The following is a 27693-nucleotide window of genomic DNA, read 5'->3' as shown; positions in this document are numbered from 1 at the left end:
GCATGGAGGGGGTTTGAGTGGACACTTGGTCCAAGACAAAACTATTGCTAGCCTTGAGGAGATGTATTTATGGCCACAGCTGAAGAAGGATGTAGGAACTATTGTGAGGAAGTGCTACACCTACCAGGTTTCTAAGGGCCAGTCCCAAAATACTGGTCTTTACTTACCTTTACCTATTCTTGAAGATATTTGACAGGATCTTTCTATGGACTTTGTGTTGGGATTACCCCGTACCCAAAGGGGTGTGGATTCTATGTTTGTAGTAGTTGACAGGTTCTCCAAGATGGCACACTTTATAGCTTGTAAGAAGACTGCTGATGCTTCCAATATAGCCAAACTATTTTTCAGGGAGGTGGTTCGTTTGCATTGAGTACCCAAGTCCATTACTTCTGATAGAGGCACGAAGTTCCTTAGTCACTTCTGGATTACATTATGGAGAATGTTTGGAACAGCTTTGAATCGTAGCAACACAGCTCATCCTCAAACTGATTGGCAAACAGAGGTTACTAACAGAACTTTGGGTAACATAGTCAGGAGTGTTTGTGGAGATAGGCCCAAATAGTAGGATTATGTCTTGCCACAGGTGGAGTTTGCTTATAACAGTGTTGTGCATAGTGCTACAGGGAAGTCACCATTCTCATTAGTTTATACTGCTGTTCCTCGACATGTGGTTGATTTAGTGAAGCTTCCTAAAGTTCCTGGTGTTAGTGTTGCTGCTAAGGGAATGGCTAGGGATGTGCAGTCTATTAGAGAAGAAGTTAAGGTCAAGTTGGAAGAAACTAATGCCAAGTATAAAGCTGCAGCTGACAAGCATCGAAGAGTTAAAGTGTTCCAAGAGGGTGATGACATGATGGTGTTTCTAAGGAAGGAGAGGTTTCCTGTTGGTACCTACAACAAGCTGAAGCTAAGAAAATATGGACCTTTTAAGGTGCTGAAGAAGATCAACGACAATGTTTATGTTGTTGCACTTCCTAATTTCATGGGCATTTGTAACACCTTTAATGTTGCTGATCTGCATGAGTTTTGTGAGGATGATGTTCTTTATCTTGAAGAGAACTCGGGGTCAAGTTCTTCGAAGGTGGAGGAGACTGATGTAGAGAGAATGGCGATAAGAATTGAAGAACAGCTCGATCGTGGAAAAGGAGGAAAACCCAGTTTGCTGCAACTTTGGCATTCGGTGTCCGAATCGTAATTGCTATACCTTTCCAGAAAGGAAACGATGCCAGGAACAAAACTCGTTACTTTGCTAAGATGTGTGGGCTTTTTCGGGCTTTCGGGGTCGTTTATGACTTCAAAACTGCAATTTACTATTTTTCAAAATTTTCGGTTTTCTAGTTTGTTTTAGATTTGTTTTGTTTTTACCCGTGGGCTTTATAGTTTCATTGTTAGTCGCCCTAGGGTTTCTTTTCTCATATATAAGCATCATTAAACGGCTGCAGAATCTATCTTTTATCATACTAGCATTTCTCCACACATGCTCTGCATGTGTAAGTTATTAACTTTTTTCAGAAAATAAAAAAGAAAAGAATTGGTTATTGCATAGAAAAGAAAATGGGTGAGAGAAAAGCAGGTTGTGGGTGCTTTTTAATTTTTTTTTAATAAAAATATATTTTGTAAATATCTTAATTATCCTTGTTATTTAATTAATTCTCAAAGTTTATTAATCTTCTAGGGTCAATTCTGTCAAAATTTTAGATTTTGGCTAACAAAGTCTCTTATCTTAATAATAGTATAGATTATCAATCAAATTGAGAGTTTTCTCATTTATCTCTGGTGGCCTCCAGAATCCTTGTTTTAGGTTTATTGTTTGTAAACCTAAGGTTACCTTCCGATTGCGTCACTGTTCATGCTTCTCTGTTCTTCCTCAAGGCAGAGAGAGAGAGAGAGAGAGAGAGAGAGAGAAATCTGGGAATGAGCTAATTAAGGCATAGAAGCCACTACTAGAAATCTGGGAAAGAAGAATCATTCATGCCTAGTTTGTTTTTCTCTGAACTAAAACTTTTTTGTGGTTTTCAGAGGAAGATGAAGACGCACGTGCGACCCTACACGATGGGCATTGGGAGTTATAGTTGAACTCTGAGAGAAGACTCAGAAGAGATGAGATGAGATGTCGCAGTATGGTTAGGACAAGTAAGACTGAAAATTTCAAAGTGTGATGTGACATGGCCTGCCACATTGAAAAGATGGATTAGGAAAATTTTCAAATTAGGGTAATGCAAAGATTGGTCATTGTCTTGCATAGCCTAATTTGGTCAAATTTGTTCTGATTGCTAGAATACTCTCTACTCCTCCTTAAGCGTTTGATTTCTCGCTATTCCCAAAACCCAAAACCCTCTCCTCCTTAAGCGTTTGATCTCAAGGACTAGGAGAGAATGATTCAAGAAATGGGATTTGATGCCTCTGAAATCCATGATGATTCCCAAGGTTTGGATTTCAGGGATTTCAAGGCTGTCCATACTGCTTGACTAAATTTCAGGAAGGATCGGTTTGATATTTTAGGTTTGTAGAAATGTTTACTGTGTCATCTTATGGAATTTGAATGCTTTAGCTTGCATTAGATTACTGATGTATCAATGTAGATCCAAAATGTATGTAGTTCGAAAATGTAAGTCTGTTCCTTTTACGTTGATCTAATGAATGAGTTTTGTAGTTTTATAATTCGTTGTTGAAGTAGTTGTTGCAAATGCTTGCGCTGTGGAGCATTGGTTGTGTTTAATTAATGTTTGTATAGTTGGTATGTTCTGAGTTGTGTAATTAATTTCAGGTCCTTGTCGAGACAGGATATTCAAATTTTGGTGGGTTTTGGATGCCCGAGTACGGACAAGTAGAATTTTCTCTTCAAAGTAGTTAAGGGAGCACACCCACCTTGATGAAGGAGATGTGTGTACTACTTAGACTAATTCCTGGCAAGGCTTGCTCATATAGATTACATATAATGAGTAAAACCCAACATCTTATTCATTGCTGCTTTGCATTCGCCCATTAGCTAACCGCACATTGGTGTAAAATCTGGAGTCTGCATGTTTAGAGTTTGTTAGTCTTTACATGATTTGGCGTTTCTCTTCCTATTCATGACTATTTAGTCAAGCCCTCAAGTTCATGTATGAAAATACAAGGACATAATGTGTTTTCTGGAAAATGGGGATTGCAAGCCATGGATCAATCCTTACTGGGCAACAAAAACCAAAATTAACAAACAGAACACCAGATTTTGGTTACGCAGTGAAAACCTCAAATATGAGATTAAAAAAACTGCAGGGCTCTTACTCTTAAGAACCCAAAGTAAGAATTAACTTATTATGAAAGATATGATCTTTACAAACTTGAATAGCACTAGCTCGGCTACAATGATTAGATAAAAACTAATACAAAGTTTGTCTTCCATCTTGAACTCCTTCACTTGAACAATCACCAAATATCGCTCTTCTTTCTTCACAGCCTCTCTACTGATCTCAAGAGAATTTATGCATATGAAAATATGATCAAGAAGACTTATACATGGACCAAATGCTCTTTGACTCTTGTGAAGACTCAATTTTAAGCAAACATGCAAAACTCTCCAAAACACTCTTGTTCTAGGTGGTGCTTCTGACCGTGTATATTTCTGCAATACATAATCGACCAATGCAGCTGCTCAATGCCCCAAGATTCTACCCTAATTAGACTTTAATTAGGAAAGGAACTTTTAATGCAAGATATCCACCAAATCCTAAAATACTTAGGAAATCAATAACACAATTTGGAAAATAGAAAAATATTTTTAAATAAGGAATATGAAACCATAAAAGATACTTTCCTAGATCAACCACTAATCTACCATGTATGCATGGATGCATTTACCTGAGATTTTCTTGGATCAGCTTGGGAGACACTTCACCGTTTTGACACCAAAAACTTGTAGCTACAATCTCCCCCTTTAGCATTCCTATACAAAACACATCTAATCAATGCAAACTCCCCCTCAACAAGTGCAGGAGAGACATCCCAATTCATCATCGATTCTTTTCCTGAAACACTTATCACATAATTGGTAAAATATACAAGATAGAATAATGTTACCACTGTTTAAACAAAGCATGTAAATCCAACAGATCACATAAAGATCACACATCACATTTAACATCATATTTCTCCCCCTTTTTGAATAGGGATGCCGAAGGACTAGGGGCTGTCACCCCTAAGTGCGCGAATAGTGGACCTCAATTGCACCAAATGGAAAGAAAGTAATCATGCAAATTCCAAAGAAGATAGAACTCATGGATGTGGCCAAGTACTGAAACTCCCCCTTAATCAATTGTGTCATGAAGAATGCAATAATGAAATGCAATCACACAATGATTTGGTTTGTATCCAATTGTTAAGGACATATTTAATTCTCCTAACTTTTCCAACAAGAGCAAGACCACATATCCATACACAAGACTACAACAAAATAAGTTCACATGAGTGAATCATTTCCGACAACCACAAGGTAAGTTCGAAGATGAGCGAGCATTTTATACTTTTTGTTGTGTAGAGTGAACATATCTCAAGATGGGGTGTGTAACATTTGTGGAAACTTGAAAAGCAAAGCTCACATACAAAACAGTTTAATCCCCCTTATAACACCATGTGGGCATGATTTTGAATTTTTCTTTTTGCCTTTCACACAAAGTAACATTTTTTTTTTAAGAAGACTACGACCCATGTAACGAGTATTATGCTAGTAGCTCCTAAGTCAGATGATTTTAGGGTACTAGATCTAACAAGGATATCCCAAAGAGCACATCTACTCAATTCAATAGTCTCACAATCCACCGGGGTGGCCAAACCATTCCTGTTTCTTCCTAATCCTCATATCGTTCATCACGACCAAGGCCTATTTACTTTGGGAATAGCCTGGCCATGCTCCACAAAATATTGTACCTTTTTAACAAGGAGCAACAACAACATTAAACAACTTCGTATTTGAGTATTGAGAACAAGTCAGCCACAAATATTACCTACCACCACGTTGAGGATGTGTGCAAGTGATGAGCCAAAGTGATAACGAATATGTTGTTCATGCTCACGATTACAGGGTGATGCAAGAACAAATTCAAAACATGCTAAGCACCTCATTGCACACAGATTTAAGAAAATGAGTATAACCCTTGTCAATCTAAGTTCAAATTACTATGTCAGACACTTGGAGATACAAACCACCATTTCAATCCTGAATTTCCAGAAATTGATCCTAATAATGTAGAAACATAAATAATAATGCACCTATACTACCATGAAGACAGACAACATGAATGCATACAAAGAGATATGGAAATTAAGGAAGAGTCTCAGAACTTAGAACACCAAAGGCACTTCTAAGTGATTCAAAATGAGTATTATCTAAGGGTTTTGTAAACAAATAAGCCAAATGATGTTCAGTAGGAACAGTCGCACACTCAAGCATATTATCAAGATTATCCATATGAGCAGAAAAACAATTATTAGAACCTTTTTTTAATCCAGATTTGCTTCTGCTTCAAATTCTACTCTTTGGGGATTGCAATGCGCTCTGCAATTCTGTAGATGCTCTTTCAACTCAGCTTGCAGCGATGCAGTTGGGCTAATTTTTGATGATTTTCTCTGATTTTGAGTGACCCTGCGAAGGATGTTACACCTAGGAAGTATGTGTTCTAATTTTCCGCAATAATAACAAGTAGGAATGAAGTTTTTAGAGTTGTGAATATACCTGGGTTGACGCACAGAGGTGTGCTTGTCAGAACTTACCTGAGCACCTTTTTGATTGGTTTGAAGGGCTAAATGTGCCTCTGATCTTTTGGGCAACTTGGGACCAGAATCATTGTTATTTGAAGCTTGTGACTGATCCAATGAACTTTCACATTCCACACCTTTAACAAAGGTAAAATGCTTGCAAGACTCAGCTTCATAACCTAACCCTTCTTTGTTGCCGTGAGTTTTACCAAAGCCCATCATCTTGAAGACCTTTTCAGACCCTATAGAGAACTTGTTGAAGCTTTCCTTGACTTTGAGTAGCTCATCCTGCAATTTCTCATTTTCAAGGGTTAGTGAAACATTTAGAGTAGACTGAGCCTTGACTTCAACCTGCAAAACTTTAATTTTGTTAATAAGATCACCATGTTTCTTGTCCCAATCCTTAGACTTGACATCACCCTGCAACACTTTAATCTTACAAACAAGGTCAGTACGTTCTTCATCCCATTCTTTTAAAGAAGTTTCACATTTTTGCTCAATCTTTTCTTTTTCCATTCTTAATGATTCAACTTCTTTTTCAAGTTTGTGATTTTTTCGAAGAACAATTTTTGAAGCATTATACAATTGCTTACACTTTTCATTTGTTTCTTCATCAAGAGTATCATCTTCCAAGTCAGAATCATCGGATAAATCAATATTAAGAGAGGAAGTAAGAGCAAGATTTACCTCTTCACCATCTGATTGAGACCCTTCATCACTATCACTCCATGTGGTTTTTAAAGCCTTGTTACCACGTGAATTATACTTCTTGGTGCCACAATCGGCAGTAAGATGTCCAATTCCACCACACTCAAAGCATTCAGGTTTGTTAGAGAAAATTTTGGAAGAGTTTCCAAAGGAGTTTTTGTTTTTCAGAAAATTTTTGAACTCTTTTGTCAACAACGATAAATCCACATAATCATCATCAACATCATCTTTCTTTTAACAAAAGAGAAAGCAATATTTTTTACCTTTTTCTCTGGCTTAATCCTCATCTCAAAGGTTTTGAGATTACCTATAAGTTGGTCAAGAGAATAGGTGTCCAGGTCTTGAGTCTCCTCTATAGCTGTCTATTTGGATTGAAACTTTGATGAAAGAGACCTAAGAATTTTTGTGACAATTCGATGTTCTTCAAAAGAATCACCAAGACTATGACACTGACTTCTCATGTTCATAAGACGAGCATGAAAGTCATCTATTGATTCATCTTCCCCCATTAGCATGTTCTCAAACTCCAAGACAAGTCTCTAAAGCTTCTGACCTCTAACCTTTTTATTTCCTTCATAAGTGACTTGAAGAAGATCCTATGCTTGTTTAGCCACGTCACAATGGCTGATTCTCACCCTCTCCTTCTTGGATAAAGTTGTGTATAAGGAATTCTGTGCCTTGAAATCACAACTTATATTCCAAACCTTCTCTTCTGTCCATTCCTTCCTAGGCTGAAGAACTCTTGCAGATGTCCCTTCTACTTTCTTTGAGTCTTCACCTTGGTTGGGTGTTCATATTTAGTCTCAACTATATTCCACATATTTTCATCCTGAGAGTAGATGAATGCCCTCATCATGATCTTCCATTGTGAGTAATCTTCACCATCAAACAAAGGGGGGCAATTTATCGAACTGGAGGCTCTGTTATATTCACGTTCCATCATGTCCTCGGATCTACTAAAAAGTTTTAGAACCTACTCTGATGCCTAGTGAAAATACAAGGATAGAATGTGTTTTCTGGAAAATAGGGATTCCAAGCCACGGATCAATCCTTACTGGGCAGTAGAAACCAAAATTAACAAACAAAACACAAGATTTTGGTTACGCAGTGAAAACCTCAAATATGAGATTAAAAACAATGCGGGGTTCTTATTCTTGAGAACCCAAAATAAGAATTAACTTATGATGAAAGATATGATGTTTACAAACTTGAATAGCACTAGCTCAGCTACAATGATTAGACAAAAACTAATACAAAGTTTGTCTTCCGTCTTGAACTCCTTCACTTGAACGATCACCAAATATCGCTCTTCTTTCTTCACAGCCTCTCTACTGATCTCAAGAGAATTTATGCGTATAAAAACATGATCAAGAACACTTATACATGGACCAAGTGCTATGATTGCGGGGCTCTTACTCTTGAGAACCCAAAATAAGAATTAACTTATGATGAAGGATATGATGTTTACAAACTTGAATAGTACTAACTCGGCTACAATGATTAGACAAAAACTAATACAAAGTTTGTCTTCCGTCTTGAACTCCTTCACTTGAACGATCACCAAATATCGCTCTTCTTTCTTCACAGCCTCTCTACTGATCTCAAGAGAATTTATGCATATAAAAACATGATCAAGAACACTTATACATGGACCAAGTGCTTTGTCTCTTGTGAAGACTCAATTTTAAGCAAACATGCAAAACTCTCCAAAACACTCTTGTTCTAGGTGGTGCTTTTGACCGTGTATATTTCTGCAATATATAATCGACCAACGCGGCTGCTCAATGCCCCAAGATTCTACCATAATTAGACTTTAATTAGGAAAGGAACTTTTAATACAAGATATCCACCAAATCCTAAAATACTTAGGAAATCAATAACACAATTTGGCAAACAGAAAAATATCTTTAAATAAGGAATATTAAACCCCAAAAGATACTTTCCTAGACCAACCACTAATCCAGTGGCGTAGCTAGAAATCTTAGTTAGGAGGGTCAAAATTTAAATTATAATATTAAACAAACATAAACTTCATCAAATAATATAAAAATTATAAATCATCACAATACTTAAAAATAACAAGTCTATCTAAAATAATTATAGTTGTCCACGACGATTACTCATTTTTGAAATATCATCATTTGATCATTTATGTATTTCTTATTTGAGGAGCTTCGGGTGGTGTCAACTGTTCTGTTGCTTTTCTCTTATAATACCTCTCTAAAAAGGCTTTCATATTCCAAATTTTCAATTACGAAGATTTCAACTTGCTGTTCGGAGAGACAAAATCTGATAGAGACAAAAGACGAAATTATAAGAGGAAACGACTTAAGAGAATGAGCAGGAGACCAAAAAAAGCTATACAAGATAGGAGAAAATAATCATTAATTAGGAAAATATATTAAAATATTAAAAGAATGTGGGAGACCGTTTTCTGTCCAAATTGCCAAATTGGGGCAATTTTGGTTAGGAAAATATATTAAAATATTGGAGATTGTGGGATACTTGGAGTAGGACTGTAGGAGAACCGTCCAAGTTGATCATGATAATAATGAAAAGCAAAACGTTTTTTTTCTTTGTTAGAAGGGTCAATTATTGGATTAAAAAGTCACTATCACATATTTCGACCAACCATGGCTCAGTTTGGAAAATTGAGAAGGGTGAATTGACCCTTCTCGCCCTACTGTAGCTACGCCCCTGCACTAATCTACCATGTATGCGTGGATGCATTTACTTGAGATTCTCTTGGATAAGCTTGGGAGACACTTCACCGTTTTGTATGGGAATGCCAATACACCAAGTTGGACAAAACTAGTACCTCCAATGTATCTGGAAAAAAAAAAAGAAAAAAAAAAGGTTAATGCTCAATATTTAATATATTTTCCCCATATTTACTGTCTTACTGTCATATGGTTGCTTGACTTAGCATTTCAAGTAATAGGTGTTCTTTTTATGCCAGGTTTATAGTTCCTGCAGTTTAAGGAATTCCTGTGAAAGAGCATATCTGATTACTAACAAAGAGGATGAGGCGCGGACCATTGATATAATGCGTGTTTTATTGACTTATGGCTTTGATCCTATAAATGGATCAGTACAAAACAAGTCACTTCTGAAACAAAAATCCGTTAAAAATGTAGTCCGTAAGTTGCTTCATCAGGTTGTCAAGCTGAGTTCAGTTCCAATAGATCCTAGTCTACCTCCTCCGGTGATCAAAAAGCCAACCCCAAAACTGAAGCCGCCTCCTCCCCCTCCAAGAAAACGAGTTGGGCGCGATGACATTGTGATGAAAAAAGGGGACTGCCTATGCTTTAAGTATGCTTCTTCTAATTTTCTTTCATTTTCATCTTTCGGTTCATGGCTAATTTCTTTTGTTGTCTATCATTAGTACCGTGTTTGGTAACGCACTTGATGATGCATTTAAGTTTTATGTGTTCCTTTCCTAGCTGCCAGGTGAAATTTAAATTATTCTACCGATGATGCATTAAAGCATCGTTATAAGTATGTACAACTTAGATTTAAGTGTCAAATAGCAAATGATTTATTGATTGTAGTCTTGACTATGATATTTTGTAAAATCTGCGCTGCTACCCTCCACCACAATTTTCACCCTTTTATTTCAGAAATAGTTATGTTTTGGTTTCAGTGGCATAACTTATTGATACCATTAAGTTTTCTGTGTTATTAAAAAGCATAGATGAATTTAATGAGCTCATTATGTTGTCGATCGATTTTTTATTTTGGGAAGTTTTGATTTCTGCAATTTGCTAAGGATGCTGAATGTTGGTGTGAGGTGGGACTTCATGAATTTTGCCAAGAACAGCCTGTGCCTGCAGTCTGATGCCAAGCGTCCAAAGAGACAGCTGCTTCCAGGAGAATGGGAATGCCCAGAGTAGGATATGATTCTAGTACTTTACATTTTCTCCCTCTTAGTGAAGTCATGACAAATACAACTATTCATCATCTATTCTTGTCTCTCACAGAAAATGAACCAAGTGCATAGTACCGACGGTGGGATGTTATTTTAAATTGTGCTGTTGTCCTATAATTACAGTAGTAGTGCTTGTTATTTGATATTATGTTCATCAGGGAATATAATTGGACATTTTTACTTCTTCTATTGGTTTAGCAGAATTGTTGGAGTGCACTTAATGGCTTTAAAGTAATATAAAACTTGTCCACGGGCTGACATCCTCTACAAACCTCGCATATGTTGGCTCTTGGCCTCTTCCATGATCTTTTATAAGTGCCCTTTAGAAACACATATTTACTTTAGCTCATTTTGGTTGACAAGATGCATGCTTTTGCTTATGTATTTCCGTTATATGGCAGGTGCAACTTTTTAAATTACAGGAGAAATATGGCATGTTTTCATTGTGATTGCAAGCGCCCACCTGACGAATATATTGAGAACAACATGCAAGAAAAAAAACTAATGCCTGGAATTTTGATTTTGATGACAATGAGTCGGATGTTGCTGCTTTTGAATATGCAGATCCAGTAATGAGTGAAGGTCTCTTGACAGCTAGGCTCAAGGGGAAAATTTTCGACGTCCTGCATACAATTTCAGTTAAAATAGGAGAGTGTCAAGGGTTGACGATGAAGAATATTCTGATGCTGATGTTATTAAGCCAGGCAGAGGGTTTGATGATTTTGGTGATGAAGATGATGATATTGACAATTACGAGTTGGACACTCGTACTAAAGATTCAGCACAGAACACTTTTCAATTGATTTTTCTGAATTGGAGAGATCTGAATCGGAAAACAGTGAAGGTCCAGACAATAATCTGCATGCTCGCAAAACAAACTCTCCATCTCACAATAAGCCATCTAATAAGTCTATGCATCGACGGGCAGCTAGTCCATCAAAGAGAGTAAGCTTTGTATCTGATGATGAAGCTGGGCTCTACTCTGATGTGGATGATGATCTAGATCAAAATATTAGATCCAGATACGTAAACTGAACAAATTGGGTTCTGGGAGAAAAGACTTTCAGAGGAGAAGAAATTTTGATAGTGATGATGATTCTGTGTCTGGTTCAAACCAAACAGTTTCAAAGGTGCACAATTTAAATCCAGTGGAATGAAGAGGGGCAGGAAGAACTCTTTCGGTGATTCCTGAGGGTCTCGTGATAACAGAGGATTTCGAGGGAATGATTTTGATGGGCAGAGAATGAGTAACAGAGGTGTTGATAGGCAGAATTTTAAGGGGCCTAAAGGGAAAAAGTCACAAACAGTACCCCAATTTAAAGTCATTCTACACTTTGATAGCTCATCTTCTAAATGTATCACTTTGATACCTCAACTTATTATTTATGCGTAAGATTCATACACGCCGTTAATAACACCGTTAACTCAAGTGTTATGTAGCTTTTTTTGGTACAAAAGTGTTATGTAGCTTTTTGCTATGAGTATTTCGTCAATTTATGTTTTTCCACCAAAAATTCCATGGGAGATGATCTAAAATTCCTTTCTTTTTGCTGAAAATAAATCTGTCATCAAGGAAAATATTATATTTGGGTTTATGGAAGATCAATTTAGGTTATTGTACTGGAAATTTTGAATTATTGTTATGATCTCAAGAAACATAATAATTAAAATGAGAAGAGGTGAGAGATTTATCGTTTTCAGCCTGCTAATTCACAAATAGAGAGTGATTTGGATAAGAGCAAATTGTCTACTAGCTTTATTAATTGTTGATTCTATGTCATCTTATTTTAGCTCTTCAAATGTAATTTGTTGGGTAGATACTACTTTTCTTTCAAGTTTAGGGTTTGAGTCTTTCCCCTTTTAATGGAAGAACTCTTCAGAGAAAGAAGGAAAAATGCTTGTTCAATTCATTATACATAATCAATTTCAATTCCAATCATAGCAGATTATCTTCAGTAGACTTGTAGAAATTGCTTGAAACTTTTAGTATTTATGGTTGTTGTACTTATTTGCTTACTCTTTAAATATAGATCCATGATTATTTGGTTTCATTGGCAATGAAGAAAGATGTAGCAATTGTTTTTGTTGTGTATTTGTTTTTTAATAAAAATAAATATGAATTAATGGAGTGAGTTTTTATTATATGGAAAATAACATGAGATTTTTGGTGGGAAAATATAAATTGACGAAAATACCCATGATAGAAAGCTACATGTCACTTGAGTTAACGGTGTTATTAACGGCGTGTATGAATCTTATGCATAAACAATAAGTTGAGGTATCAAAGTGATATATTTAGAAGATGAGGTACCAAAGTGTAGAATGACTTTAAGTTGAGATACTGTTTGTGACGTTTTCCCGGGCCTAAAAGAGAAAGATTTGGAAATGGTGGTAGGAGAAACTCTTTTGGTGACGATTTTGATAGATCTAAACAAGTATCTCGTGGTAATAACAGAGGATTTCGGGAAAACTACTTTGATGGGCACAGAATGAGTAACCGTGGCTTTGACAAACACGATTTTAAGGGGACCTAAAAGAGAAGGATTTGGAAAGCAGCAGCGTGAAAGATTTAATAATGATAGGGATAAGGACAGGGACTTTGGTAACTTCAGCAATAGTTGACGCGTTATTGAAAGATAAATCCATGAGAAGAATTGCTGTGTGGTGAACCGCCATTGTTTGTTCCTGTGGTGATGGTAGCAAGTTGCCTCTCATGTTAATGGAACAGTTACTGAGGACCCGATCGAGGATTGAACCCCTTAGGTCTCATTTAGTTCGTAGAAAGGAAATTGGTTTCTTAGTCTTTTTCATGAGCACGGGAAAGTAAATTTCCTACTGGTTTCCCTACCAATGTTTGGAAATGCCAGGAAAGTAATCTGAAAATGTATTTTACTTTCCTTTCTAATGTTTGGTTTGTGCATGAGTAGAAAGTAAGTAACATCAATTTTCCAATAATATCCTTATTATCAAAACATAAACAATTCAAAGATTCAAAAGTTTCTTAGATACATGCAATTGGTAATAGTAACCTTTAAAATAATTTATAGACTAGCAACTAATATGCAATTAATGTTGGGAAAGTATGAGGGAAAATGAATCCCATGGAGTGTGGGAGGATTCACTTTCTCCCTTATTTTCCCTTCATGCAAGAAAGTTGTTCCTTTCTTTGGGCATGCCAAACACAGGAAAAGATAAACTTTTCCTTCCCAAGCTTTCCATTCCGCGAACCAAACGCGGCTTTAGACTGACAGCACACGTCAGAGCAGATCTCCCTTTACGGATTTGAATTCTCATAATCAGAAATCATTTTCATTGCGAGGCAGGATCCCATCAAGGTTGGGACATGTAACTAGTAGTACTTTTGCTTTAGCCGGCATCTAGATTGAGCCTCCTGAGACTATAGCATTATGTCTCATATATAATATCAATCCAAGTTCTTAAGAAATTTTTGCAAATGAACTTGGTATCTTATTCCAAATTTCCGTAGCATGACCTGTTGGATGATCATCTTCAGTCATTGGATACATGTTTCATGCAAGCACAATTTCAGTGGCGTTCACTTATAGAACACGCGTACAGATTGTTTACGTACGTTTTTTTTTTTAAATAGTAATAAAATGAAAATGAAATAGCCGCACCCTTATATAAAATAGGGAAAATGATCATTTACCCAATTTCAGCTTAAAAATTGCCCACTTGCTCCACAAACTGTTTTTTAACCCCATTTACCCAAAACACTTTAAGAGATTATTTCCTTAATACCCAATTAATTCTTTTTCATTCTTTTTATTTATTTTTGAGACTTTTTTGCCCTCTCATTCTTTCTCACTCAGAGAGAGAAGTCATCCTCCACCTTGCTATGCTCTGGTGACCAATGGCTGGCCGCGGTCTCCGGCGACCGGTGACCGGACTCCGGTGACCTGTGACCGAAATCTAGCAACCGATGACTGGAATCTGGCAACCGATGACCGGAATTCGAATCCGGCTACCTGGTTGGTGACCGGATTCATGCGTCTGAATTTGTTAATACCCAGTAACCATATTATTGCCCCCCAGTAATCATATTATTGCCCTCAAATACTCAAATTATTGCCTCCCAAAATCATATTATTGCCGTCCAGTGAATTGTATAAACTCCCAAAACCAAAATGAATACACTATAGGCACAATTGATCAATTTATATGCATATTATTGCCCCCCAATACTCATATTATTGCCTCCCAATAATCATATCATTACCCTCCAATAATCATATTATTACCCTCCAATAATCATATTATTCCCCTCAAGTGAATTGCATAAACTCCCAACACCAAAATGAATACACTACATACACAATTGATCAATTTATATGTTCAATTGTACACGTTCTTTTTTTTTTTTCTTTTTTTTCCTTCCCCATCGGAGCTCAAAGTATACCAAAAAAAAAAATTCTCTGGGCACCCAGAAATTGCTCTGGGCACCCACCAGAGTGTGAGACCAGCGTCGGGGAGTGGTTGTGTAAGGGGCTGAGTTGGATCGGCGTTGGGGCTGAGTTGTGGCAGTAGGCCTTGGATCGGAGTCGGATCGGTAAATGATCCCCGCGAGTGATTGTCATCTCTCTTCCCCAGCGACTTAGCCCCGAAGACCACCGTTTTGCGTTCTGCGTTCCCTGCGCCAATAGCCCAGATTGAAACCTGCTTCTTGATCTCTCTCTCTCTTCCTTCCTCGACCGAGTCGATTCCGCGAGTCTCAACCAATGGACAACGACAACCATCACTGCCGGATGAGGAATTGACGGTGATTGCCGAGGCAGTTGGAGATGAAGATCTCAGCGTTCCTCCACCATCTCTGCCTAGCGAGGAATGGACGATGATTGGAGATCTGGGTTGGGGATGAGGGGGAGAGAGAGAGGGAGAGAGCGAGAGGTTGAGACTCGCTGAATCGACTCGATCGAGGAATGAAGAGAGAGAGAGAGAGAGTCTCTAAGAGGAGACGAGAGAGAGAGAGAGAGTCCGAGGGTTTGTTAATTCAAATGAGGGTAACATTGTCATTCATATTTGGATTGTGTAAATGCGGTTAAAAATCTCTTGCTGGAGTATGTGGGCAATTTTTAGTCTAAAGTTGGGTAAGTGGTCACGGGCCCTATAAAATATGGGTAGCCCTTTCACAAATGGATTATTTTTTGTTTTTTGCTATTTTAAGAAATTACTTGTAAGGTTCACTTTTCGTTCACATTCTCATCCTTTTATTTTTAAGTCTCAATACACTACAGGAAAATTGACTTTTCACAACGCAAAATTTACGGCGTGCATCAAATGCGTGCCATGAATGAGTATCATTAACGACGGTTTTAAATGGAGGCCGTAAAATATGCACTTTTTTGAAAAAAATTAAGACGTATTGCTATGAACGTCGTAAAATTCTGACTTTTTGAGAAAAAGCTTTTGGGTGTGCAGTGGTCTTCAATTGCTGCACGCTAAAAAGGCTGAAAATTAAACTTCCCTCCCTGTAGAAAATGAAAAAGTTGAAACTTTAATAGTCACACAAGCTCGACATAGAGCTCTTCGCCTTCATCTCCAAGCTTTCCTCCCTCTGCAAAACCCCCGAGCACCTACAGCTCTCCTCCCTTGGCACCGAACTTTACAGCGCCTCTGCCTTTTCCTCTTCCTCCTCGTCGACACCTCGAATTCCGTTCAGATCCAATCACCGGAAGGCTTTTCTCCCACCACTTCGGCCTCTACCTCATCCATCAACCCGACAGATTGGACAAGGGCTATGCCTGATTCCGTCCCTCCTCCAAAGGTTCCTGATTCTCTTTTGAAGGCATTCCCAGCAACGACGTCATTATAGTTCAGCACGGGAAGAATCCCAACGACTCGATCTTTGTCACGGTCAATTGCCCCGATGAGGCCTGGCCTCGGCTACGACCTTTGCATAATTGTGCTCCAGTTCGGCCTTTACATTACCAAAGGAGGTAATCCAAATCTAGCGAGAGTTTAGGGTTTCGATATGCACAAATCTATCTCTATGTTATAATTATATATAATTGATTGTTTTGTTGCTCAGAAAGTTTGAAGGAGTGAATTTGTATTCTAATTAGCACTGGAAATTTATATGAATTTATTGATTTTATTGCATATGGTGTGAGAATTCGTAGTTGCATTCAATTAGCAGTGTGGACTTCATGTATATGACAATTGAGGTATTGAAAATTTCATGCTCATTGAAAATGAAAATGAATTAGTTATGGCCTATGGGGACTTGAGATAAATAATCAATTATTGTTTCCCTTGGTTAGGTTTCATTGTTCTTATTTTGTGTAATGTAATTCATGTTGCATTATTATATATGTGTTGTTTTTCTAATGGTAGGGATGTAATAGGTGAAGGGGAAACAAATGAAGGAAATCCTGATATTAAGAGTATGTAAGTTCTTTGCTTCTGCTTATGGTTCTATAGAAATCCTGCACTCTGAAAAACATTAGGGAATTCAAACATTTTCACATTGGGATAGAGATGTCATTTTTGGTTTGTGTTTGCTTTACCTTGCTGCAGTGATTATTACTTTGTTCTATGATGGCTATTGTTAAGTACTTTGAAAATAGTTTAAGATTTATTCAAAAGAACATAGACTTTCTCACCTAGCATTGTTACATTCAGTAACATAATTGTAGGGAGCTTGGCCAATGGTGGAATTAGCCTCGAAAAGCATGGCATTTCATGAAATTTTCAAAAAAATGACAAATTTCTAAATTTGGAAACCCGCCCCTCTCTCTCTCCCCAACCGGAAATTCCCATTTTCTTCTTCTAGCTATATCTTCGCCGTCCGGCCGCCATTGGATGCACCGCCACTTGCAATCGCTTCAGATCTTCCTCCTCCACCGTTCTGTGGTGGCTTTGCAGCCTATCTCAGCGTGTACGCGGCGGAGCACGCAAGGTCCAATCCAAGCTCAGTTTTCGATCAACGCTGATTTCTTCGTCGTCCGGCCACCCCAAGCTTCTCCACAGGTCATTTTGGAACCCTCTGAAGATGATCATCATGCTCTCCAATTGGCTTGAACAGAATTGCAGCGTCGAAGGAGAAACGAAGCAAATCGGAAAACTGGCAAAACTCCGATCTTCTTTCTGTTGAGGTATTTTCTAGCCATTTCTCTTTGATTTAGACTTTGTGCTAGTTGTAAAAGCTATTGAACATGTTGAGAGGAAGATTTTGGTATAGGTCATGCCACTCAATTTTCAGATAGTCGGCGGTAGCGCTTGGCGGCGGTTTTGGCCATGTTAGGGGCAGTTTCTGATTCTAAATATGATCTACTCGAAAATATACAACAAGTAATTTTTGGAGATTATGTGATTATGTTAGCGTTTTTACAATTTCGATCAACTCGGATTTCGATCTGTGAGGATCAGGCAGTCTGATCGACTTGTAGTTTTGTCGTACTGATCGTAGAAGTGTTCATGAGACTTTGGGTGGTCTTGAATGAGGATCCGACCATTGGATTGTCATATAATTTTGAGAAACTGATCCTAAAAGCGATATGTAAGGATCTGATTATTGGATCGTCGTATAATTGTGTTTTTGTGATTTGTGTGGTAAGTTGAGACCATATGTGATTAGGTGCTTGATGGAATTGTATTGGGTGGACGTTTTGTGATTGGGTGATCTTAACTGTTAGAGAAGACGCAGCTAGATCTAGAGGAGAGTAAATTCACGTGGTTCATTTTTGAACAGAGTTACTTTGTTGTTCTGTTTAATTGCTAAATTGTGAAACTATTTTCTGGAAATAAAGATTTGTTTAAATTATATGAACTTGTTCGACTACGGTTCATAGGTAAGTAAAATGAGATTTTTTAAGTATAAAAATGATTTTTCTCAAGTTCTGCGATTGTGGACAGTTGGTATTAGTGGCATTCCTGAGTGGATGACTACGTGTGTGTCTATATATATATATATATATATATATATATATATACACACACGTGAAATTATACCTTGATGGCGTGGCATTGTGTTATGTGCAATAAATTGTGAATTTGTCAAATTACTGTGAGCATTTACTCTTTTGCGGGAATACAATATATCATGTAATTATTGATTTTATTATATTGAAAGAGTATTCGAGTTTTGGGGTAACATTTTGAGTCATGTGTGACTTTTTAAATGTTTTCGGATCTACGGATCTGATGTTACAGTGGTGATTGAGGCAAATATATCGAGAACCACGGGCCGGGTGAGTGGTTACGATCAGTTAGAGCTCTAGTTTGTCCACCATTGTATGTCATGGGGGGTAACACGTGGTTACCTGGGACTCATGAATACACGTTTTTAAGAGAGAGTTTCAAGTGGTTTCTTTCTTTTATTGTCTGAGGGACTTGGGTTCTTACTAAATTGTGGGAGTTTTCAGTTGAGTTGAAAGGTGGTTTCTCGGTTTAGCGTGAGTTGTTTGATCTCCTTATTTATTTTCTTTTTTCATTTCGTTTGTTGATTTTAATGTAATCTCCTGAATTAAACTATATGCAGGAATTTCAATGATTTTCCTTTTCATTTCGTTTGCTGATTTTAATGTAATCTCCTGGACTAAACTATATGTAGGGATTACTATGATTTTGGTTTTTTTCGTTGAGATTTCAAGTGATTGGGTTATCACGATGGTGATGGGTGTTTTCCTTAAAAAGAAAAGGATTTTGATGTTGGAATTAATCTTTGTGTTGATTTGTTTTCCTTGAGTCGGAAAGGTGTTTTGTGGTTATTTAGGTTTATTCACACGAGCTTGCAAAAACTTACCGAGTTTGTTGTTTCAACCCAGTGCACTATTCCATGGTGTAGGAGTTATTGTGGGGGTCAAAGTAACAGTCATCGAAGCTGAGGTGTTGTTGTTGTCCGAGCTTGGAAGTAGAAGTGTACTTTTGGTTTTAGTCTTCCGCTGTGTTGTGAGTGTGTTTACTTATTGAATTGTCGTTCAGTTTAATTTGTAAATTCTCTTAAATGTAATATGTGACTCTAAAGAATGAGTCTGTATTGACATTTGTGAGCTTGGTTTGTTGTTGCTTAGTTTAAATGAAAAATTTTCTAAGTGTTTACTTGTGCTTGTTAAGTTATAGCATTTCATATTAGAATTTCTTTATTCAAAAATTCGGGGCATGACATGCTACCCATCAGACCACACAGCTACTGAAAAACATATGCAACGCATCAAACTAATTGAACTAGTACTGATAGAGATCACCATATGCAATGCAAATGAAAAACGTGACTACTGCAGTATTGCTACCCATCAGACCACACTGATCATTGGCAGACTGAGATAGGAGCAAGAGGGGGCTTCTACGCCTACTTAAATTTCGTCTACGGTGTACTTAATTGATGTTCCATTAATTAAGGAGACAAAATGTAAACATATATGCTACACTTAGCCTAATATTTTAATAATATAGAGTCGAAATAAATCTTTAACCCTAGCTGCTAGTCATGCGTTACTGTTTGATAGCACTGATGGACTGAGCTAGGAGCAAGAGGGACCTTGTGCGCCCATTTAAATTTTGTCTACAGTGTACTTAATTGATGATCAATAAATCTAGGAGACAAAATGTAATCATATATGCCCCATTTAGCCTAATATTTTAATAATATAGAGTCGGGATAAATCTCTAATCCTACCTGCTAGTCATGCGTTAGTGTTTGGTGAGCATTGATGGACTGAGCTAGGAGCAAGAGGGAGCTTATGCGCCCATTTAAATTTTGTCTACGGTGTACTTAATTTATGAGCAATAAATCTAGGAGACAAAATGTAAACATATATGCTCCACTTAGCCTAATAATTTAATAACATATAGTTGGAATAAATCTTTACCCCTAGCTGCTAGTCATGTGTTACTGTTTGATGAACATTGACGGACTAAGCTAGGGGCAAAAGGGGCCTTCTGCGCCCACTTAAATTTTGTCTACAGTGTACTTAATTAATGATCAATAAATTTAGGAGACAAAATGTAAACATATATGCCCTACTTAGCCTAATGGCTTAAGAGTATCTTTAGCAATGCGAGCCATTTTTTAGTCAAATTTTAGCCAAAGTAGTTAAAAAGTCATTTTGGCTAGCCACTTTAGAAATACATATGCATCAGTGCTCTCTATTTTAACTAATTTTGAATTTATATTATTTTTTAAATGAAGGCTAAATAATTTAAATGTATTTAAAAATTACATAAATTAACTTAAAATGAATGTTATAAATTATAGAGAGCTTTATCTCGCACTCTGTATTTAGGAGCAAGATATCTAAAAGTTATAATGGAGAGCTATAAAAAGCAAAACATGCTCTCTAAAATAAGTAAGGAGCCAAAATAGAGGGTCTATTAAGAGCATCTTTAGTAATGCTAGCCATTTTTTAGTCAAATTTTAGCCAAAGCAGCTAAAAAAATCATTTTGGCTTGCCACTTTAGAAATATATATGCATCAGTGCTCTCTATTTTAAATAATTTTGAATTCATATTATTTTTTAAATGAAGGCTAAATAGTTTAAATGTATTTAAAAATTACATAAAATAACTCAAAAGGAATGTTATAAATTATAGTGAGCCTCATCTCGCTCTTTATATTTAGGAGCAAGATAGCTAAAAGTTATAATGGAGAGCATTGATACGCCCTAAACTAATTAAACCAGTACTGATACGCCCCATATCTGATTTACCCTTTAACTGTGTATTAGTGAAATATTATATGTTTTACTGTCCTCGGTTTCAGTTTTTATCATTTAGGGGGTGCTAGAAGTTGACTTTTTATGGGATAACAATTTGAGAAAATTTTCTTCACGAAAATTGTAGGGGACGTTAAACTGAGTCCGTGGACGTGTGGTACGTTTAAATCGGAGTTTGTAAGCGAAAAAGGTTAAGTTATTGTACATGGTAACTTTCTATATATATATATATAGAAAGTTACTGTGGTAGGTTTTCATTTCCGGAAACCTTCCCCCCGACTTTCTCTCTCTTCCCCACATCGGCCTCTCTCCTTCTCCCCTTTGATTTGCCGGTGTCCGGCAACCAAACGGCGAGCCCCAGTGGCAGTCAACTCGTCTCCTCCTCCCTACACACCTGTGGTCGTGGTCATCGTGATTTGGCTAGAGAAGAGACAATTTGAGCCGAGTAGGTTACTATAGCAAATCAGAGTTTCCGGCGATTTCTTCCAATTTCTGCCATCTCCAGCCACCAAACCGGGTCTAATAGAAGCGCCTCGAGCCATTGATCATTTTTCCTCAAGCTTCTAGCTTCAATTCACAGTGTGGAGAGAGAATCGAAGAAATTTCCTATTCTAGAGTTTGAAATTTCTGGAAAATTTTCACCGACCAATCTCTAGCACTTCAAGGTAAAATTGGAATTTGTTGTAGTTGACAAAAGTGTTGGGCTTGTTGAGTAGGTGTTGCTGCCAAAATTTGGTGGCCATCGGAGGTGGTGACCGACGGCGCATGGACCAGCCACTGTGGGTGGCACGTAAAGGCGTTTGGAGCAAGGTTTTAGTTTCTGTTTTTGGCTAGTTGAATCCTATAATTGATATAGAACTTGTAGATGTGATTTTGGTGAAAATTGGAGAAGTTTTGAGTTGATTATGAATTTCCGATAATTTAGAATTTCAGTAATCGATTACAAGAATCCGACCGTCGGATTTCACTCGAAATTGCCTATAATTTGTAAATTGGCGAATCGACATTATGAGTGTAGTTGGATAGAATCTGATGTGGATTGAAGGAGTTGGGTTTGAAGGAGACGTTTAGAATTTCGATTTCAAATTATCGTAAATTCAAATTCCCGTCCTGTAATTATATTTTTACGAGTGCTATTCGTACAAGACGAGATGAGTCTCCATACGAGGAGAATACTGATCGACGAAAGGATTAGCCGAATACTATGGGTGGACTTTTATTTTAACAAATGATGCATGCATTTACTTTATCAACTTAATGCTTTACTAATTAGCATGAAATTTTTCGAGCATATTATTTTAATTTCGGATTATCCCATTATTTATTTGGTTAATGCTTCTAGCATGATTTCGATTTTAAATTTTTTATGCTCGATTTGGATACCATGGTTATTGCTTGTTTTTCGGCAAAACATTTTTCTGAGGTAATTTCCGGAAATTTAGTTAATTTCCGGAAATTAAGTTAATTTCTTTTGTCGACTTGAATTTCTTATAATTACTTTTTCGAAATGGGATTTCGAGGGAAGAATAATTATGATTTATAATTTAATCGTACGAATTGTTACCCGTTGAAATTAATTTGACGTGTGGGACACGTCATTTATTTAGAATTATTACTCGAGTGGGGATCGTACTCGTATTTTTCTTTTGTGAGAATTTTGGGGAAGATTTATGGATTTACTAGTTTTCAATTTTTATCTTCCACCATACTTGGGTTACTATATTTTCTTGTTCTTCTTCTCACGTGAGTTGCAGTCGAGGCTCCTCCTTACTTACTTTGTGTTTGTGGGTCGAAGTCGAGTATAGGACCTGGGAGGCCCGACCCGAACCTGGGAGGCTCCTTTATAGTATGGTGATGTTTGCCTTCCCAATATTAATTGTTTATTTTAACCAGCGGGGCTGGATTATTTTTCTTTCTTACGCTTCTTTAGAAGTTAAGAAAATAAATTTTTCTAAATCTTGCATGCATCAGAAATTCATTTTTTTTCCAAAGTTAAACTGTGGGAAAGTATAAAACTCTTTCCTATTTCTTATGTTATAATTATTAACTTTTTATCCACTCACGTTAACGTTTTTAAATGCTTTCCCACTGGACCCTTTGGTTTCAAATGCCCAGTTCACAGCATTGCTGCTCGGCATATTAGGAGTGAACCATAGTGACTGCATCTGCTTCCGTAATCTCATATCGTAGGGTACCTATTTAACCTACTGAACTTTATTTCAATTTCTATTTTTAGATTGCTCTGATTACTATAGGAATTGTGACCAAGACTTGTAGTAAATTATATTTGAGGTCCATGACCTAACTTTGATGGATTGTTGTATTTAATTATGGAGTTTTGTTGGACTTTAAGTATTTGAAGTATTAGTATTATTTTTTGATTGTGAGGTGGTTTGGAATATGGGAGCAGGGTGGCTCCAGGAAGTTACGGTTGGGTTTTTAGAAGTGTTTCTAGATTCTTACAGGTTTGGGTTGCCTACTTTTAGGGAGGTTCTACCCAATTTTTGATAAAATCTTCTTTAAAAGTGGGTCCTGCAGGGCCACTTTGGATTTCAAGGTAAAATTTGGGGCCGGCCCTGTCAAGTACCGATAGAGATCACCATATGCAATGCAAATGAAAAACATGCATGTACAGTTATTGGTTATAATAAATATCATGCATAATTGCATCTGGACATTCATCGCACATGTTTTTCATGCCCATTGTTTATATAAAGGGTTTTTGACCCAAAGTACCAAAATAAGTAAAAATTATTCCACTTACCCCAACAAGAGATTTTTATTCCCACTTACCGAATTTAAAATAAAATGGCAATTTTGCCCTTCGTGTAATTAAGAAATTACATCCATGCCACTCTTCTCTCTCTCTCTCTCTCTCTCTCTCTCTCTCTCTCTCTCTCTCTCTCTCTCTCTCTCTCTCTCTATCTCTCTCTCCGATCTGCAATCTCCACACCTGAAGACGACAAAGAAATTCCAGTCGGAGCTACCTCGCCGAAGTCCTTGACGTTGTCTAATTGACCGCCGATCTCAAGGGCCTTCTCCGCCTCTGGAAGCAGCAACGAACAATCTCAGCCAATGCTTTCTCTCTCTGAGTTTGACGACGACGTCTGCGGCGTACTCCGTGTTCCCTGCCACGTGTTTTCTCTCTCCTCCCTCTCTCTCACTCCTCGTCTCCGAATTCAAACTTGGTGACAGATTTCGATACAGAAAAGATTAGCGAAGGTGAAGACCATGGAGTTGGGGTCGACGTTGTTGTTGGTGGCGCCGGAGACGAGTTTGCCAGTAGAAATGCTCCGGCATCGTTCTTGTTGGATGGCTTTTTGGGTGGCCAAAACATTTTCTAGGTGCCCATATTACTACTATTATTATTATTTTTTTTTTGTAAACTGTAGGCAGAAGTTCGAGAAGGAATGAAAAATAGAAAGAAAGAAAAAAAGTGTTTATTGGGGGGGGGGGGGGGGCAATAGGCGTTTTGATTAATGTAATCTTTTCATTTTTTCACTTAATCAAAGTTTTATTTGTCTAATTTTAAAAAGATTAGTTCTCATTCCGGTGATCGAAAGTTCTATTGGGGGGCAATAGGATATAATCTCTTCATTTTTTTCTTTAATCAAAGTTTTATTTGTCTAATTTTAGAAAGATTAGTTCTCATCTGACGACCGAAATTTTTATTGGGAAACAATAGACGTCTATTGGGGGGCAATACACGTTTATTGGGGTAATAAACCTTTTCGGTGTCCTATGAGATCTCCGACGACCTCTTTGGTGACCTCCGGCGAGGTTTTCAAAAAAGTCCAGCGAGCGGCAATCAGTGATCAGAATACTGCTGCCCGTTACAAGATTCAGGCGACCGAATTTAGGCAACCGGTGACCAAAATCTGGCAGCCGGTGACCGGGCTTCGGCGAAATCTCCTATGGTTTCTCTCTCTTCCATTTTTTTTCTCTCTCTGTCTAATTAACAAAGGGTGAGGGTAAAATAGTCTAAAAAAATAAACTTAACGGGGTATTAGAGAAGACTTTCTTACCGTGTTTTGGGTAAAAGGGAATTAAAAAAAAACTTAATGGGGTAAGTGGGAAAAAAATCCCTAGAAATGGGGTAAATGGACAAAAACCCATATATAAAACTAAAATATGTATATTATTGGAAATTATCTGAATTAGAATAAATTTTATTTATTATTATTATTTATGTATTTATTTTGAGGATTATTTCCAATATTATGTTTATTATCTTATTTATGACTTTAACAGTTTTCTATATTTACATGTATTTGAACGTTATATGGTTTACGAGACTAATTATGATCACTGGGTAATTATAAGTTGGAAGCCATGTGTAGTTGGAAGATATATATATGGTAAGAAGGTGTAAGGTGAGGTTAGATACATATCGATGTAGTCAGACAAACATGTGTGAGATAAGTTGTGAGTGATAATCCACCATAGTGCAACCACTCTAGCACATCACTCTATCCACCTAAAGTCCTCTTATATATTATGCATTAGGCCTCATCATTTGGCTCGCGGATCAAACAGAATCTGGCATGGATCTTGCGATTTACAATAAAGCCCGGCCCGTTATTGTTTAAAAATGTAGCAAGGCCCAGCCGAGACCTATCCAAGCCCGTTGACCAAGCCTATTATATATATATTAAGTAAACGCCGTTTTGAGTGCACGGGTGATTCAGTTTAAATGGAGCTTCTTAGCTGCACGATGGGGCTCAATGAGTTGTTGTATTTTGAGGGAAGTTCGTTATTCAACCAGATGCAATAGGGGATGAATATTCTTTATCATAATGTAATACCCCAGAAATTTATTATTATTTTCTGAGGATTTTCTGAAATTTATCCGGTGGGTGGCAGTTCAAGAATGAGGTGGAAGTATTTCGGACGAATAATTACTCAACATGTTTTATTTCGAGGGGTCAAAAGGACTTTTTATTGGTTGGGTGTCTCTAAAAACTGCCTTCACAAAAGTCGTAGAGCACGTCGATACGAGTTCGGGGATATGTGGAACGCGAAATCGGAGTTCGTATGAGAAAGTTATGGTCAACGGAAGTTATTTCCATTTTTTGAAATTTTGTATAAATAAGGAAATTCCGGAAATATCTTCACAAAATCCGAAACCTTCCTTTTGGGCAAAATTATAGAAATTTCCAGAATTTACTCTCTCTCTCTCTCTCTCTCTCTCTCTCTCTCTCTCTCTCTCTCTCTCTCTCTCTCTCTCTCTCTCTCTCTTTTCCTGTAAACCTGACCTATACCCGAATTTTTAACTCAGCTGCCGTTTCATTCTCTGGCGACCTCCAGCAGTGAAACCAACCCAGATCAACTCACCTCCTTGTTCCGGTAGACCCTCCTGTGGTCTCTAGCTCTGATTCTCCCCCACAGTGGCGCATTGACTTGGCGAAGTCGAGCGGTGTCAGACCTGACTGGTTCTCCATGCTCCGGTGACGGCAAGGCTTCAAACCGGTCGTGTTGGGTTGCTGGGAGCATCCTCGTTTTATCCTTGGAGGTTTGGTTGATTGATTCTCACCGGAAGTGCTTAAACTCACAGTGAACAGTTGTTTTTGGCTTGCGGCGCCAATTTAGGCCGAGTTGGGCTTTGCTCCAGATATTAAAGTTGCTCCACTTGATATTATCTCCATTTTGGATGGTTGCATTAGGGTGGTTTTGAGTTTGGTCGGCGGTGCATGCGATGCACGTGCAACAGTCTATGGCGGCGCATCTGTCCATGACTAGGGCAGTTTCTTGCTTCACTTATCATCTACTCGTCGATAGGAGCGTTTTGATATATGGTTTGTAACATTAGGAGATCGTATGAGCATGTTAGGGTTTTTGGTGTTTTCGATTCGCTCGGTTTTCGATCCGTAAGGATTCGACTGTTTGATTGACTTATAGTTTTGTCATATCGATCGTAGAAGTATTTCGGAGACTTTGGGTGGTCTCGATGAAGTTCTGCCTCGATTGGTGTTACTATCAGGGTTTTAGTTCAAACGAGGGTTAGAGCTTTAATAGCTTTGTGTTTCGTGTACTAAGATGAGACCGTATGTTATTAGGTACTTGACGAAGTTGTCTTGGACGGGTATTTAGTGGTTATGTTACTTTGGTCTATATAAAAGATGCAGCAGGATTCAGAGATGAGTAATGTCACAATGTTTATTTACGAACAAAGTTACCTTATCGTTTTTGGAGTTATTTATTTAACTACAAACTATTGTTGGTATTAGTAGCATTCTTGAGTGAATGACTACGTGTGTGTGTGTGTGTATTTAAGTGAAATATATATATGATTTGGTGGTTTTGTTGTGATGCAAGCAATATGTGTGAGTGAGTTCATTATTGTATTGTGATGTGGCTTTTCGGGACACAATTTTTGTGGGAAATGAGATTTTCTATTGTTTTGAAAAGTGTTTGAGGATTTGAGAGTCATAAGTTGTGATTTCTCCTTTTGTGATTTGAATAACATTTTCAGGTCCAAGGGACCATTTTAAATGTTTTGATCCGACAACCGGGGGTCTGAGGATTTAGGAGTCACAGGTTGTGATTTCTCCCTTTTGAGTTGAGTAACGTTTTAGTCAAGAGTGATCGCTTTTAAATCTTTTGATCTAAACGTCAGGGACTTGAGGATTCAGGGTCGTTGGGAGTGACCTG

At 37.5% G+C, this 27693-nt stretch overlaps 1 protein-coding gene across 1 annotated transcript; it reads left to right on the top strand.

The window, feature by feature from the left end:
* Nucleotides 1-2384: 2384 nt before the first annotated feature.
* On the top strand, nt 2385-11404 carry LOC112201164 (zinc finger protein VAR3, chloroplastic). The gene is given in 9 exon segments (XM_024342193.1): nt 2385-2503; nt 2765-2824; nt 2826-2880; nt 9401-9753; nt 10232-10330; nt 10771-10865; nt 10868-10980; nt 11037-11136; nt 11298-11404. Coding segments are annotated over 9 exon segments (1101 nt in total).
* Nucleotides 11405-27693: the final 16289 nt, after the last annotated feature.

This window comes from Rosa chinensis, chromosome 1 (assembly GCF_002994745.2).
Source record: "Rosa chinensis cultivar Old Blush chromosome 1, RchiOBHm-V2, whole genome shotgun sequence".
Classification (NCBI taxonomy): Eukaryota; Viridiplantae; Streptophyta; class Magnoliopsida; order Rosales; family Rosaceae; genus Rosa; species Rosa chinensis.
This window is presented reverse-complemented; position numbering and strand designations above follow the sequence as displayed.